The 17,686-nt window shown below is 34.7% G+C and overlaps 1 protein-coding gene and 1 non-coding gene across 2 annotated transcripts; one reads left to right on the top strand and one right to left on the bottom strand.

The window, feature by feature from the left end:
- The first annotated feature begins 441 nt into the window (after positions 1–441).
- Positions 442–6,637, top strand: LOC702236 (olfactory receptor 4S2-like). Its single transcript, XM_015143197.3, has 2 exons — positions 442–475; positions 5,661–6,637. The coding sequence occupies exons 1-2, from the start codon at positions 442–444 to the stop codon at positions 6,635–6,637; spliced, it is 1,011 nt and encodes a 336-aa protein (XP_014998683.2).
- A 3,077-nt stretch (positions 6,638–9,714) lies between these two features.
- Positions 9,715–9,813, bottom strand: LOC114680062 (small nucleolar RNA U13). Its single transcript, XR_003732135.2, has one exon. It is a non-coding gene; the product is annotated as a small nucleolar RNA U13 (small nucleolar RNA).
- Positions 9,814–17,686: the final 7,873 nt, after the last annotated feature.

The following is a 17,686-nucleotide window of genomic DNA, read 5'->3' as shown; positions in this document are numbered from 1 at the left end:
TTCAGCATGGTTTTACAAGGAGTTATTTAGTAGAGACTACACTTGCACTTTCTCTGCCTAATCATATTCTCCAGCTGCTTACCCAATCACTTGTCCATCATTTCCCTCAGGGTTTTGATGATGCATAAAGATTCCTGAGAGTTTCTTCCCTTTGGCATCCAGGAACGTAGAAATCTTTTGCATACCAAGATCAGAAGCTATGGCATGGCTGTAAACTCACAAAATACTATCTTTCTGAGGGAGAGACAGCGAGAGAAAGAAGAGAGAGAAAGAGAAAACAAACTCAAGACCGCTTTTTAGGCTGTACAAGAGGAAATGTGGCACGTATATAAGAGAAGCATCATTATATAAATCTCAGTCTTTTAGTGTGCGTATCTTGGTATCGATCACATTTTTATTTCAAAGGCTTTTCTGATCCAAGATCTTGGATTGTTCAAATCCATGCGGTGGGACCACACTCAAGAAAAAGTCCAGGGTAAGCTTTCCATCTAGAATGATACCTTAACCACCAGTGAAAGAGGCAAGGTCAGTTGTCATTGATTCAAATTACATTCGAAGATAAATTCTTTACTTCTATAAATTCTTCACCTGCTTTATAATGTCTGTTCTAGTAATTAATTTAAGAAATAGTATATTACAATTTAAAGTGTGTGTCAATATAATTTCAATTGGAATTCAGTCCTAGGTTTACTAGGTTTATCATCATCAGTAAACTTAGATAATTTAATTCCCCTCTCTGTACCTTATTTTTTTCCCAATGGTTAGATGAGTGTGATAAAATCAAACAATCTCTAAAATCCTTTATACATAGATAAGTATAGGACTTAACATAAATTATGCTTCAGTCTCAGATGATTTAGGGAGGTCATTTAAAACTGCTGCTCTAATATAAATGGTTTTATGTCAGGAATTGGGTCGCATTAAGTTTAGTAAATATTTATTAAGTGAAAGGATGCATTAATATTGGTACTTATGAAATATAAATCAAATCGATGATACCTTAAACAATCTATACATTGTGCTATGCTAACTCATTTGCAGATTTTTTCAATATTTTTCCTTATCTTTCAGCTCCACAAAGATTAGTAAATTGTTTCCTCAATTGGGGCCGATTAGAGGAACAGGATAGGATTAATAAGTAATAAAATAATGTCAGGTAACAAGAGACATAAAAGCATGCACATGTGTCATAATGTCTCTATGAGGGATATTGAAGTCAAGAACACTATTGTACGAAAAGTTTTCCATGAGATAGAACTTGCTGTTAGGAAAGAGATCCAGAATAGTATATGGCTGCCCTTTGTAAATCTCTCAGGAGAGGGACTAAGACAATCTCTTTCCCAGAAGATTCCAAGAGTTGCATTCTTTGAAGTTGTTCTATTGGAAATAATTTGTATCGGCTCATGGAGTTAAATAAATGAGGAAACTTTTTTCTTTAATTACACAAATCCCATTTTAACTAATATATATTCTTTAGCATTGTCTTAGAGAGATCAAGTTTAACCTAAGAACCTGGGTAGACCAGTAGAAACAATCCATCCCATAGAGGCTCTGGTTCATAGAGTTCAGATGTCTGATACCGGTGTTCCTGAAATTCTACCACAAAAATGATCAAGAGTTAGTCTGGCAGATTGTTTATAGATTTTTTTGTCCATTGTCTAATTTGAGTCTTACCATGGGTAGCATTATGTCACAGGGGAGGTTAATAGATGTTAGAAAAATTATGTTAATGTTACATAGCCTGAAGAAGCAGAGCTGTGAGTTGTTCTATCTTTAAATCCTGTGCTGTTTCTCCCAGCAAAGATAGCAAAAAGATCTTAAGTCCTAGACTTTGATTAATTTGATAAACTCCTCAGGAGGAGTCTTGATAAAGTTGAGTTGTCACCACTCAGGGTGAATACAGCAGCGGTCCAAACATCTTTGGGCATCCATGCTTGAACTCTTGAATACATCTGTGCAAGGATATAGAATGTACTCCGTTGCTGCTCCAGTGAAAGGAATATATTTGAGAGGGTGAGTGTGAGCAGTAGATACACAGTCTAAGATTTGGACAAGCATGAGCATGCATATAGATGAGAATCAAGAGGCTAATATAGTAAGGAGGTTAGTGTTCTAAGATGACTCCTATCTAGGTGTCTGTCTCTCCTTCCAATCAGCATTTTCTCTGATAGCTAAGATGGATAATGATAATTATATATTCACTTAAAGTATGTTATGCACATAAGTGCTTTATATGTAATATCTATTTAATATGTACAACACTCTATATAAATGTACTATTCTTATCCACATTTTACACTTGAGAATACTGAGGCAAAGGGAAGTGAAGTAACTTGCCTAAAGTCATAAAGTTAGTAAATGGTGAAGCAGAAATTTGAACCTAGACAAGTTGGGGTTCCAGGCATCTTCTTTTTTACAACTTCTCTTCCCCAGCTTCCATCGCAGCTACTTTCCTCCTGTGGCCATGATCTTTCTTTATGGCACCCCAATTAATTCAAGATCAATTGCTAACTTTTAAGCTTAACACACAAGACTCTGTAATCTAGGCTTGCCTTCTTTTCAGCCTCATCTTCTGCCACTTTTCTATGTGGATTCTGTGCTGAATCATACTCAACTTGCTGGCACTCCCCAAAGAGGATGGTGTGATGATTTTTACCTTCACATATTCTATTTGCTAGGCCTGCAAAGTTCTTCCTGCCCTGTCTACTCTTTTGTGCCCACACCCTGCAATCCTCCTCCTCATCAGGTTAACTCTAACTCATCTATCAGAATTCCACCCAGTGACAGCATTTGAAAAGGCAATCCTATCTCTCCTGGGCTTCCTTCTTGAGCCCTTTCCCAGAGAACTGTCACAGTTTACATGTGGACCTCCTCCACTTGATTGACAATACTTGCCAAATCAAATAATGACTGAATTAATGATCAGTATCCCATCACTTGTTATTACATCCCCACTGTAAATTTAATGTGAGAAGAGTTGGGCACAGACTCTATGCTGTGATGATCTTGCCAGTTGTAGCTATAGTCTTTGTCTCTAAATAGCATATATAATTAAAAAAAAAACTTTTCATGATTAGAAGAAAAAGAGTCTTTTGATTATTGTAGAAGGTTGAAGGCTTTCAAATGAGAAACATATTTGGTGGCTTTGATGCCATCAGACCTAGGATATGCGTAGTAGTTAGGAAAATAAATCATGAACTCCCATTGCCTAGGTTCAAATACCAACTCTGCCAGTCACTAGCTCTATGACCTTGGGCAAGTTAGTTACTCTTTCTGTACTTCAGTTTCCTCATTTCTGAAGTGGGAATAGGAGTGAGATACTACTTTATAAGATCATTATGGGCATTAAATGAGCTATAATATGTAAAACATCTAGAATCAAAGTTGGTATATAGTAAGTACATTATAAGTGTTTTCTATTTACCTAAGCATTTTTTCAACCCTAATGATTTTGCCAACTGGTGATGACTGAGCACAATTTGGCTTTGTTGGTAAGGGGCACAAACTATTCAATGATTTTAGGAATGTGAAACATATTCTCCAATTGAAGGACTTTGCACGATAAGAAAGCAATTGTTTAAATTCAGTTCTTTTTGTGGTGGCAAGTGCCTGTAATCCCAGCTACTCGGGAGGCCGAGGCAGAAGAATCACTTGAACCCGGGAGGTGGAGCTTATAGTGGGCCAAGATTGCACCACTGCACTCCAGCCTGGGCGACAGAGTAAGACTTCCTTTCCAAAAAATAATAATAACAATAAAATAAAATAAATAATAAATTCAGTTCTTTTATGAGAAATTTATCTATGTATCTATGTTTCTATGTATCTATCTACGTATCTATGTATGTATGTATGTATGTATGTATGTATGTATCTATCTATCTATCTATCTATCTATCTATCTATCTATCTATCTGTCTGTCTATCTAATCTTTCTATCTACCTATCATTTATTTAAGGATTTGTAAGTTAGGTGTGTTCTGGAATAAGAATACTACAATTATACCAGCCCTTTCACTAAAAATTATATTGGGCAATTTGCTTCTTTAATCTTTAGTGCTCTGCTCTGTAAAATGGAGATAATAAAAATTATGATATTATTGTGAGGATGGAATGAAGTAACATACGCAAAGAGTTTAGCACACGATTCTGCACATGGTAAAATGCTCAGTAAATGTTAGCAACTATTAATGATATTTCTTTAATGGATATGGGCAGATATTATAGCTATTATCTCAGAAATAAAATCATATATGTTTTTAATATTTTCTAGTAGTTACATTATATAGCTTTTAAATAATAACAAAATAGACCAAATTATAAATTGTGCTTACTGGAGAGATTCCACTTGATAGATTCAAATTAAAAGGAAACACCTCATAAATTCAAAACGTGTTCTATAGATCTCATTTGAATTCTGAAACAGTTTTGTGAGGTAAAAAATTTTATCATTCATCTTCTATAGATGAGAAAGCTGAGATTCAGGGAAGATAAATAGATTTATCCAAAGTTATAAAGCTGATGAGGGCACTCAAACTTATACCATTCAGCTTCTGGGCAGTGCTCTTTCTGCTGTCCATGCAGAAAAGAGGTATTCTGAGTAAAGACGGAAAATAGCTTGTAATTTTCATATTTCATAAAAGCCATTTTTATTTCAAGAAACTTTAGATCTTGTCTAATATTAATCTCCTTTAAGAATTTTTTCCTGATTATTTTTAAGCATTATTTTCTCTGTATGATGTAAGCATTCCTATTACAGTTTATAAAATGGCTTCAGACACTTATTTTTAAACTATCATTTATAACATTATCTGTATGATAAATTTCATTCCTAATTTTTATCTATGATAACAAGGACAGAGAGTTATCTGGGTTTTTTTCAAGGCAAAGGGATTGAGCATGACAGGGACCTGCAAAGGGATTGAGGATGATACGGAACTCAATAACTTTTAAATGTTTCAACTCTTCAGAGCAACATAGAAAAAAGTATTTCTCTGTATAAGTTGATCACTTTTCATGTATTCCTTATTGGCAAGCAAAATGGAATTTTCAACCTGCAGATCAAGGTTTATGATTCAGACTTCCTCAATGTTGATTTATAAGCACCAAAAATGACTTAATTTTTAATTGAATTGAGACTTTCAATCTAATTGAGAAATTGGAATCTGAGTCTTCCTCTCTTGATTAAATAAAATGTTACTTTTCTATAGGTGAGTAGTATATATTATCTTTGAAGGATTCTGAAATTTTATACATCAGATCTTATACTCTGACTTCATGCTTTTATTTTGCCTCAAAAAATTAATTACTTAATTAAATAAACAAAGTTTTCACTCCAAAGCAAATTTCTGACAAGAGAAGTTGGAGGTGGGGAGAGAGAGCACTGATTAGGGAAAAACATTAAACTCAATAAAAAAGTCTCAGATTCTCTAGGTTCTTGTATGGAGAAAAGGAACTATAAGACTAATTATGGAAGAAATTCAAATGTGAGTCAATACTGTAGAAATAAAGCTAATAATAAGAAAAATATTCATGAACTATGCTCAAGAAATATGAAGAACTTTCCCTACCATATTTAACATCGTGTAGGTATTTTCACAAGACTCTTACTGTTAGGCTTTACCATGCTTACAATGATTTATAACATATATTTATTTTTGCAGAGAACCAGAGTCACTCCACCAGTCCTGCCTGGGGCCCCATGAAAGTGGCCAACAATGTCACTGAGTTTATATTCCTGGGACTTTCCCAAGATTCTGGAATGCAATTGATGTTCTTTGTTTTATTTTTCCTCTTCTACGTTGTTATCGTGGTGGGAAATTTGCTCATTTTGCTTATGGTCTTTTCTGACTCCCGACTGCACACACCCATGTATTTCTTCCTCAGTAACCTGTCTTTTGTGGATATTGCCTATTCCTCAGCCACAGCACCCAAGATGATTGCAGACTTTATTTCTGAGAAAAAGACTATTTCCTACTGGGGCTGTATAACTCAGATGTTTACCTTCCACTTTTTTGGTTGTGCTGAGATTTTTGTTTTGACCGTCATGGCTTTTGATCGTTGTGCTGCTATCTGCCAACCCCTCCGTTACACTGTCATCATGAGTGCTAATGCTTGTACTGTGCTGGCATCACTGTCCTGGTTGGGGGCCCTGGGTCATTCCTTTGTTCAGACCCTCCTGACCTTCCAGCTGCCCTTCTGTAATGCTCAGGTTATAGACCATTACTTTTGTGATGTCCACCCAGTCCTAAAACTTGCCTGTGCTGATACAACTCTGGTAAATATGTTGGTAGTTGCCAACAGTGGTCTCATCTCCCTGGGGTGTTTCCTCATTCTTTTGGCCTCCTACACAGTCATTCTGTTTAGTCTTCGAAAACAGTCTGCAGAGAGCCGACGTAAAGCTCTCTCTACCTGTGGATCTCATCTGACTGTAGTAACTTTCTTCTTTGTTCCATGTATCTTTATTTATCTCCGTCCATCCACTACTTTCCCATTGGATAAAGCTGTGTCTGTGTTCTATACTACCATCACCCCAATGCTGAACCCACTCATCTATACGCTGCGGAATGAGGATGTAAAGAATGCCATGAGGCGCCTATGGAGTAGCAAGATCTCCTTGAAGGAAAAGCAGAGAGGATAGTTTGTCAGAATTGCAAAATCAGAGAATTAGTGGATACCTTCAATGATCCCTAATTTATTAATAATTAAAAAAAATTGTTCCTAAATGCAGCTTTTATGTTTTGTCTAACAGGAAATAATTTGAGGCTATTTTAGACAGGCTAAACTTAAACCTTTCCATGCTTGGCAAGGTTTATCCTCTCTTACTTCTAGAGTAAAAGCATTAACGCTGCTACTCAATAGCTCATTTAACCTCGTTAGATCCCTTCTATCCACATCAAACTCTCTTAAGCTACAAATCAATAATTTAGAACGGGGTTATAAGAGAAAGATATTCCTGGTCATATCTTCACACCAGATCATGTCTCTTCGAAAAAGAAGTCTAATTTACCAGAAGCTGCACTGTCGTTCCCTCCTTCTTTCCTTCCTTACTTCATTTTCTTTTTCTTCCTTTTCTAGTATTTTCCTATAAATATTGCAAAATCTAGTTGGGGAAACAGATTTGCAAGGAGATAATTATAATGCAATACAACAAATGCAGACATAGAAATATATACTTCCTACAATCAATAAATTGCCTGAAGGATGGTTTCTGTACAGGAAAGAAAATATAACTTTACATATTTTGAGGTGGACAGCAATTTCTTTAAAGACCCTCTTGGAAAATCTGAATACTCTTCTACTACATTACTATAATACTATTTTTACTGAAAGAAATCTTACTCTTTTTTGGCAATAAATACACAGACTAGATTAAAGCAACTAAAATGAGTTGATATTTGTACTATTGAAATGACTAAGGAGATGTAATTCTGTTATAAATTTTTAGTTGAACTTGTCTTCAGTTCTTTAAAAGAACAAAATGGAATAAACACATTTTCTTTTTTGTGGTATTCTTAGTAAAGTTGAAAAACAGATAAGTATTCTCAGTATTCCGGGAAAGGCATTTTTCTCCTGAGAAATTTTCTTAGTTCTTATCTCATGACTCATATTGTTCAAGAATTCTGCCATGATTATTTTTATTCAACATTTATTTTCTATATGCCTTAAGCAATCATGTATATAATTTATAAAATATCATTTACTTTTTTCTCTTTTTTAATGGATTTTTAGCTGGTATCCACCACTTATGAAGAATATAAGTGATGTATATTCTTTTCTACTCTCCATGTATGGAACAGAGGGGCTTGCACAGTAGGTACTTGTCAGAATCTGTTGATTATAACTCAAATTTCTAATTTTTTTCCTTAGTAATGGGGACCTGACATTATTTATGGTGGTCCAATTAAAATATTGCATTGACTTGCCTCAGATTCTTTTAAACTTCAATTCAATAATTTAGAATGACCTTATAAGAAAAAGATATTCCTTTTGAAGCCCAGTGTGGACAATCTGATATTAATAGTAGTTAGTTGGTGGCACTTTTGAAAAGTCTTTAAAATGGTTTGTCTACTCCAGCCGTCTCATACATGATCACCATGAACATTTTGATGATTAAAATTTCCTTATAGTTACTGCATTGCCTTATAGTTATTTTCATATTACTTTCCCTTTGCAAAAGGGTAATTCTATCCTTTTTTTAACTCCTGATTTTTTAAGATAAACAACAAACACACAAATTATATTTAAAATGATAGAATACATTAGGTTTCCTTTTTCCTCCTAAGAGCGAAGTATTATAATAACAATAACAATGACAACAACAACACTTGCAGTGAGAAAAAAATGGCTTAGACCCACAGGAACAAAACAGGACAGGAGTTAGATGCCAAGACATTTCAACAAAAGTTTGGAAAATGTAAGACAAAAAAGTAGTAACTGATTTGACAGCATCAGGAAGGCTAAGTCTAAATTACCAACAGAGGAATAGTGAGGAAAAGGGCAGAGATTCTCTTCCTGGAATCCCTATGATGATTGGGATGCCAGGATGCCAGGTCGGGGGAGATGAGGTTCAGGGCTGCTAATGAAGGTTAAGAGAAAGGAACAGTTCAATCTTCCATCCTCTCTTTCTGCTCCCAGATGCCATCGGTGGCATATGAGTCACAGACAGAATATTGGCACCTTTGCTTAAGAAAATGAATGTTAATGTCACATCTGCCTTTGGAGATTGCAAAAGAAATGGCTACCTTTCTACTGGAACCCTAACCAGAAGCCTACCAATAAATTAAACATTTACATAAGGGTTTTGAAAAAAGAAAAAAGTCAGTCTTAAAAAAAACCAAAAGGAAACTGGTAGAATTAGAGGTAATTCAGGGAAAAAAAAACTTTAAAAAGCTGTATCTTCTCATCAATGAAAGAAAATATTTGTAATCTTTAAATAAGAATACGATGCATTGAAAAAATATTGAAAAACTTATTTTTGGAAAGTAAATAAAATAAAAAAGAACAATAAACAAAATTAAAATAAATTAGTACGCATTATAAGAAAACAAGTAGTCAAAGAAGTCATAAAAGTACAGTCTCTATGAAAGTAGAGTAAAAATGTCAAAGAAATAGAAAATAGGAAAGATAAAAACAAGAAACATGAGAAGTCAAGTTGGGGGCAAACCATTCAACTCACACATATTCCAGGAGGACAAACAGAAGGATGGATTTAAAAGAAACAATGAAAATGAATTTCTGAGAACAGAAAAGCTTAATTTTCTCAATACGAAAGATTTACTGAATGCCCAGCACAAGATTTAAAAAAATCCCAAGGCACATTACTATGAAATTTTATCATCTTAATGATTGAAAATACTGTAAAATTATTAAGAAAAAACCACATAGCTCACAAATGAGCAGAAATTAAAATGGCATGAGTATGCTCTGTAGCAAACTCATCCTTAGGATACAGTGGACAAGTTCGTCAAACTGATTTTCATCCTAGAATTCTATATAGAATAAATCTATCAGGAAGATAGAATAAAGCTTTAGTCACGCAAAAATTTATAAAGTTTACTTCACAAGTATTCTTTGTTTCTGAAAGTATGGGATAATGTGTCCCAGCAAAACAAGAGGAAGAAATGAGATCAATAAATTAATATATGCAATGCAGGGTGGCTAAAGCTATTTTTAAAAAGATCCCAATCTCTTTTCTTTTTCCTTTATCTTTCTTCATGTGAGTCAGGTAATGTGCACGTCATAAGGTTTGAAGGAGATACATCTCATGCAGGAGTGCAAAAACTCAGTCATCATGCTTATGAACCACAAAGAGATCAAAGGCACTCTTAAGATGACAGCTGTACAGTAGGCATAAGAGGCAACATAAATGGATGAAAGCAGAAGATGGAAGCCCCCCAGGTTCTTAAAACAGAAAGGAGAGGGTGAAAATTTATATTATCTAATATATTGAAGCATCTTAGTTGTAAAGGTACAGTCAGTAGTTTGAAACAAGTTTATACACTCAAGGAAGGATACATTTGTGGAAAATTGTATCATTTAGAGTTCCATCAGGAAGTTAATGACACACTTAACATAGGTTAATAAAGATTTATTTAAAGAGATGCTGTCTGTGAGTTTATAGGCATAGAGTACCACACAGGCCAGTGCTATAATCAGAGGTAAGATGCGATGGAGCTGTTTAAACCATTGTGCCTGAAGGGACTGAGAGAGGGAGGAAATACAGAAACCCCCAGAAGAGAGATTTATGATAGCCATTTGAAAGGAGGAATGACCTATAGTGGGAGGTCAACCAGCATGTGGCCACATGGTCTAGCTTATTCTCCTTCATACCCCTTTCCCAGTTTTATTGAAGTATAATTGACAAATAAGAATTGTACATATTTAAGTGTGCAACTTGATGTTTTGAAATATGTATACACTGTGAAGTGATGATCACATTTAAGATAGTTAACACATCCCTTACCTCACAGGGTTACCTTTTTGTGTGTATGGTGTGAACCCTTAAGATCTACTCCCTTAGTACATTTCAGTTGTCCAATACAGTATTGCATTGTAATACAGACACCATGTTGTGCATTAACTCTCCATTAAAAGAAACAATGAAATTCATTTTGCATAACTGAGACTTTGTAAACTTTAATCAATATTTCCTCATTTCTCCCTTTCCTTTCCACCCCATGGCAACCACCATTCCACCTCCAGTTTGAGTATTTTAGATTCCACATATAAGTGAGATCATGCAGTATTTGTCCTTCTGTATCTTGCTTTTTAAAGGCTGAATAATATCCATTGCATATATATACTACAATTTTTTCAGGCTTCATTGAGGTATGATTTACAAATAAAATTTGCATGTATTTAGGGCATATGCATACTTATGAAATGATTACCACAACCAAATTAATTAACATATTCATCATGTTACATGATTATCATTTGTGTATAATGTGTGTATATATGTGTGTTAACACTTGAAATCTACTTTTTTTTTTTTTTTTTGAGACGGAGTCTCGCTCTGTCGCCCAGGCTGGAGGGCAGTGGCACCATCTCGGCTCACTGCAAGCTCCGCCTCCCGGGTTCACATCATCTCCTGCCTCAGCCTCCCGAGTAGCTGGGACTACAGGCGCCCACCACCATGCCCGGCTAATTTTTTTTTTTGTATTTTTAGTAGAGACGGGGTTTCACCATGTTAGCCAGGATGGTCTCGATTTCCTGACCTTGTGATCCACCCGCCTCGGCCTCCCAAAGTGCTGGGATTACATGTGTGAACCACCGTGCTCGGCGGAGATCTACTTTCTTAGCAAATTTGAAGCTACTGTACACTGGGTCTCCAGTACTTACTCATCTTGCAGCTGAAGGTGTGTACCCTTTGACCAACATCTTCTTTTTCCTGGCATTTCCTAGCCCCTGCTAACCACCACTCTACTCTTCATTGCTATGAGTTTGATTTTTTTTAAAGATTCCACCTATATGCGATATCATATAGTAGTATTTGTTGTTATGCGTCTGGCTTATTGCACTTAGCATAATGTCCTCCAGGTTTATCCATGTTGTAGCAAATGGCAGGATTTCCTTCTTTTTAAGGCTGAATAATCCATTATGTGTATTTGTACCACATTTAAAAAATCTATGCATCTGTAGATGAACACTTAAGTTGTTTTTATATCTTGGCTAGTGTTATAATACTGCAGAGAATTTGAGAGTGCAGATATGTATTTAAGATAGTGGTTTTATTTCTTTTGCATACACACCCAGAAGTGGGATTGCTGTATCATATGGGAGGTTTATTATTATTTTTTTTGAGGAGCCTAACATACTGCCTTCAATAATGGTTGTACTAATTTATATCTCCACCAAAAGTTTACAAGGGCTTTGTATTAGTCTGTTCTCACAGTGCTAATAAAGACATATCTGAGACTGGGAAATTTATAAAGGAAAGAGGTTTAATTGACCTACATTTCAGCATGGCTGGGAAGGCCTCAGGAAACTTACAGTCACAGTCATGGTGGAAGAGGAAGCAAACATGTCTTTCTTCACGTGGTGGCAAGAGAGAGAAGATTGAGAACTGAGTGAAGGATAAAGCCCCATATAAAGTCATCAGATCTTGTGAGAACTTACTCACCATCAGAAGAATAGCACGAGAAAACTGCCCCCATGATTCAATTACCTTTCAGTGGGTCTCTCCCATGACATGTGAGGACTACGGTAACTACAATTCAAGATGGGATTTGGGTGGGGACACAGCCAAACCATATCAGGTTTCCGTTACATCCTTGCCAACACATGTTATCACTGGATTTTTTGATAAAAGGCAATCTAACAGGTGGTAGGTGATATCTCAGTGAGGTTTTGATTTGCCTTGATTATTTCTGATTTTGAGCATTTTTTTCCATATACCTGTTGGCCATTTGTGTATCTTCTTGGGAAAAATGTCTATTCAGATCCTTTGCCCATTTTATGAAATCATTTTTAAAATATCTTTTGCCTATTTAGAAGCTTATTTATTTGCTATTTGGTTGTATAAGTTCTTTATATGTTTTTGGTATTAACTCCTTATTGGATGTATAGTATAAAAATATTTTCTCCCATTCTGTAGATTTCCCTTTCATCGAACAAATAAAGATGAGACCAATGTCCAGGAACTTTTCCCCATGCTTCCTCCTAGGAGTTTATGGGGCCAGGTCCTATGTTAAGTCTACAATCCACTTTGAATTAACTTTTGTGATTGGAATAAGAGAGGCATGGATTCTTTGCATATGGATATCAAATTTCCCAACATCATTTATAGAAGTCTGTCATTTACATTGTATATTCTTGGTGCCTTTGTTGAAATAATTAGTTGACTGTATGTATGTGAGTTTATTTCCACGCTTTCTATTCTGTTTTATTGGTCTGTGTGTTTTTATGCCAGCAACATCTGTTTTGATTATTACAGTTTTGTAATGGAGTTGAAATCAGGACGTTTAATACCTTTAGCTTTGTAGTTACACTCAAGATTGCTTTAGCTTTTCATGCTCTTTTGTGGTTGCATATGAATATCAGAATTATTTTTTCTATTGCTGTGAAAAATGTTCATTCCATTTTGATAGGGATTGCATTGAATCTACAGATCATTTTGAGTAGTATGGATTTTTTAACAATACTAATTCTTTCAGTTCATGAATATGGGATATGTTTCACTTATTTGTGTCTTCCACAATTTATTTCATTAATGTTTTATACTTTTCAGTGTACAGATATTCTACCTCTTTAGTTAAATTTATTCCTAAGTATTTTATTGTTTTTGATGTGCTCATAACTTTTTCTTGATTTTTTCTATAGATCATTATTAGTGTAAAGAAATGCAACTGAATTTTTCTGTTGATTTTGTTAGTTTGCAAAATTTCTGAATTTGCTTATTAGTTCTAACTGTTTTTTAGTAGAGTCTTCAGGATTCTTTCTACACAGGATCATGTCATCTAACAGAGACACTAACTTTTTTATTTGGATGCATTTTCTTTCTTTTCCTAATTACTTTGGTTATGACTCCCAGTACTATGTTGAATGGAAGTAGGGAGAGTGGTCTTGTTCTTGATCTTAGAGATAAACATTTCAATTTTTCATCATTGAGTTTAATGTTTATCATAGGCTTGTGATATACAGGCTTTATTGTGTTGAGGTACATTCCTATAATTTATTTGTTGAAAATTTTGTATTGTGAAAGAATGTTGAATTTTGTCAAATGCTTTTTCTGCATTTGTTTAGATGATCTCATGGTTTTTATTTCTTATTCTGTTAATGTGGTGTAGCACATTTGTTGATTGTGTATGTTGGATAATTCTTACATCCCAGGAATAAATCCTACTTTGTCATGATGCAATATCTTTTTAATGTCCTGGCATATTTGGTTTGCCAGTAGTTTGTTGAAGATTTTTGGACCTTTGTTAATAAGGGATATTGGCCTATAATTTATTTTTCTTGTTGGTGTCCTTATCTGGCTTTGGTATGAGGGCAATGATGGCATTGTAAAATGAGTTTAAAATATCCCCTCCTCTTCAATTTTTTTGAAGGATTTTAGAAGGATTGGTATTAGTTCTTTTCAAAATATTTGGTGGAATTCAATTATGAAGCCATCAGGTCCTAGGATTTTCTTTGATAGGAGATTTTATTATTGATTCAATCTCCTTACTCATTACTGTTAAGATTTTCTATTTCTTCATGATTCAGTCTTGTAGGCTGTATGTGTCTAGGAATTTATCCATTTCTTTTAGGTTATCCAATCTTTTGACTAGTAATGGTTCATAGCATTATCTTATGATTTTTTATATTTTTTGTAGCATTAGTTGTAATGTCTCCTTTTTCATTTTGGCTTTTATTTATTTAAATCTCCTATTTTATTTTTTCTCAGTGTAGATCAAGTATTATTGATTTTATTTATATTTCCAAAAATCAATCTTAGTTTCATGATCTTTTCTACTGTTTCTCTAGTCTCAATTTCATTGATTTCTTTTCTAATCTTTGTTATTTCCTTTTTTTCTACTAACTTTGGCTTTGTTCTTTTTTTAGTTCATTGAGCTGTAATGTTTGGTTGTTAATTTGAGGACTTTCCTCTTTTATTTTTGTAAACATTTATTACTATACATTTCTCCCTTAAAACTACTTTTGCTGCATCCCAAACCTTTTTGTATGTCATGTCCATTTGGCCCATTGATGGTTGTTTAATTTCTATATGTACATGAATTTTCCAGTTTTCCTCTTATTATTGATTTTAGTCTCATACCACTATGGTCAGAAAATATATTTGATATGATTTTAGTCTTCTGAAATTTGTTAAGACTTGTTTGTGGCTTAACATACAATCTGTCCTGGAGAATATTCTATGTGAGCTTGAGAAGAATGTGTGTTCTGCTGTTGGATTGAATATTCTGTGAATGTCTGTTAGATTCATTTAGGCTGAAGTTGTTCAAGACAGTGTTTTCTTAATAACATTCTTTCTGGATGATTTATCCATTGTTGAAAATAGGATATTAAAGCTCTCCATTATTGTTGCCTTGCTGTTTATCTCTTGCTTTAGATTTGTTAGTATTTGATTTATATATTTCGGTGCTCTGATGTTGGATGTATTTGTATTTATAACTGTTATATTATTTTGAGGAACTGACTTATCAATATCTAATGACCTTCTTTGTCTCTTGTGACAGTGTTTAAAGTCTATTTTGTCTGATATACATGTAACTGCTACTGCTCCTTTTTGGTTTTCATTTTCATGGAATATTTTTATTTTTTGTCCCTTTACTTTTAGTCTATGTGTGTTATTAAAGGTGAAGTGAGTTTCTTGTAGGCAGCATTTAGTTGGATCTTATTTTTATAAATCAATTCAGCCACTCTTTGTCTTTTGATTGGCAAAATTTGTTTATTTATAGTTGGTAAGTAAAGATTTACTATTGTCAATTTATTGTTTTCTGGTTGTTTTGTAGATCCTTTATTCCTTTATTACTCCTTTGTTGTTTTCCTTTTTGATTTGATCCTTTTTTTTTCCAGTGGTGTGCTTTGATTCCTTTCTGTTTATCTTTTGTGTATTTACTATAGGTTTTTAATATGTGGTTGCCATGAGGCTTACATAAGTATTCGTCTTGTTTTACCATTCATTTAAAGATGATAACATCTTAACTTTGATTGCTAAAGAAGCTCTGTACTTTTACTTCCCTTCTCTTACATTTTGCTTTTGATGTTACAGTTTACATTTTTTATATGTCTTAAGAATTTGTTATAGCTATAGTCATTTTTCATACTTTCACCTTATAACTTTATAATGATGGTGTGATTTACACCACCACCATTATAGTATTTGAATATTCTAAATTTAACCATATATATACTTTCCCAGTTAGTTTTATATTTAAAGTTACTAATTATCTGCCTTTTATTTAATCTTAAAAATCCCCCTTTAGAATTTCTTGTAAGGCAGGCAATAGTGAAGATTCACTCAACTTTTATTTTTTTTTCCTAAAGAAGTATTTATCTTCTTCATTTCTGAAGGACAGCTTTGCTGGAAAAATATTGCCGGATGGCAGTTTTATTTTTCTTCCATCACTTTGAATATATTATTTCATTCTCTCCTGATCCTCAAGGTTCTTGCTGATAAATCCACTGATAGCTTTATTTAGGTCCTTTTGTATATGACATGCTTCTTTTCTCTTGCTGCTTACAAGCTTCTCTCTTTGTTTTTAATTTTTGCCAGTTTGATGATAATGTATGTTTGTGGATTTTTTTTTTTTTTTTTTTTTGGTTGAATTGACTGGAGAACTTTAGGCTTCATGCAACTGGATGATCATTTCTTTCCTGATACTTGCTAAGTTTCCCATGATTATTCCCTTAAATAAGCTTTCTATCTAATGCTCTCTCTATTTTTCTTCTGAACCTACTATAATTCTAATGTTAGCTCTCTTGATGGTATTCCATGGCTTTTGTAGGTTTTATTCATTTTTTAAAATTTTATCTCCACTTACTGGATGATTTAAAATACTCTGTCTTGAGTTCACTTATTTTTTTATTCTGCTTCATTTAGTCTGATGTTCAAGCCTCTATTACATTTTTTTTTTTAGTTTAGCTGTTGTATTTTTCAGCTCCAACATTTCTGTTTGGTTCTTTAAAAATATTTTCTGTCTCTTTATTGAGCTTCTCATTTTGTTCTTGGATTGTCTTCCTGATTTCATTAAACTATTTATTTGTGTTCTCTTGTAGTTCCCCAAGATTCCTTAGGTAATTATTTTGATTTTTTCCAGGCAATTTATAGATCTCCAATTCTTTGGGGTTGGTGACTAGAAATTAATTTTGTTCCTTTGGCGATGTCATGTTTTCCTGCTTCTTTGTGATCTTTGGATGTTGATTTTGTCAGTGACTAAACCTGCTGGAGTCCTCTGTGGAGTTAAGTACTGTAGTTTGTGCAATTATCATTGTGGGTTCCCTGGTAGTGAAAGCAGTGTAGTATGTGCAGCTGATAAAGGCAGGAGACAGACAGATTCTAGGCAGACAGGGATGAGTCCGTGGTGAATCCCAACCTTCAAGCCAAAGACAACCTGAAGCCTGAAAACCGAGCTGCCAGTTGCAGGTGGAGTCCACAACCGAACTGAGAAGTTCCTCAATGCCTTTTACTGAATCGAATGGTGTTTTTTCCAGGCCTGCCCATGGACAGCACAGATTCCTCCATTCTGAGCCCATAAAAACCCCAGACTCGGCCTCACAGATGGCTCTCTGCTTTCAGCCCCACTCTCACACAGAGGGCTACCCACTTTGGCTACTCCCTTGTTGTTACGAGTTTTTCTGCCGCTCAATAAAAACCTCATCAGCCTTGCTCACTCTGTGGTGTCTTCATGCTTCATTCCTCTTGGTTGTGGGACAAGAATCCACAACCCGCTGAACAGTGGGTGTGAAAAGAGCTGTAACACACGCTCCTGTTCACTAAGCTACAGGAGTGAAAAAAAATTGCTGGGTGCCACACACCCCCAGTTGTTGAGCTGTGGGCAGTAGGACTGAATGAGCTGTGACACACCCCCATTTGCTGAAGCTGCTGGTAGTGAGAACGAACAAGAACTGTAACACTTCCTGGGGGCTCAGACCTTGACTCCCAGAGCAAAAGCTGTAACATCTCTTTGGGCTCCATGGTTGCTGGCATCTCTTGAGTTTTTGGGCACTGCTGCACCCCCCT

This window comes from Macaca mulatta, chromosome 7 (genome assembly GCF_049350105.2).
Source record: "Macaca mulatta isolate MMU2019108-1 chromosome 7, T2T-MMU8v2.0, whole genome shotgun sequence".
Classification (NCBI taxonomy): Eukaryota; Metazoa; Chordata; class Mammalia; order Primates; family Cercopithecidae; genus Macaca; species Macaca mulatta.
The sequence above is the reverse complement of the archived record's forward strand: the minus strand, read 5'-3'. Positions and strand labels throughout refer to the sequence as shown.

Coding starts and splice junctions, on each gene's coding strand:
- LOC702236 (XM_015143197.3), top strand. CDS start 442: ATGCGGTGGGACCACACTCAAGAAAAAGTCCAGG. Junction 476..5,660: donor CACTCAAGAAAAAGTCCAGG/GTAAGCTTTCCA, acceptor TTATTTTTGCAG/AGAACCAGAGTCACTCCACC.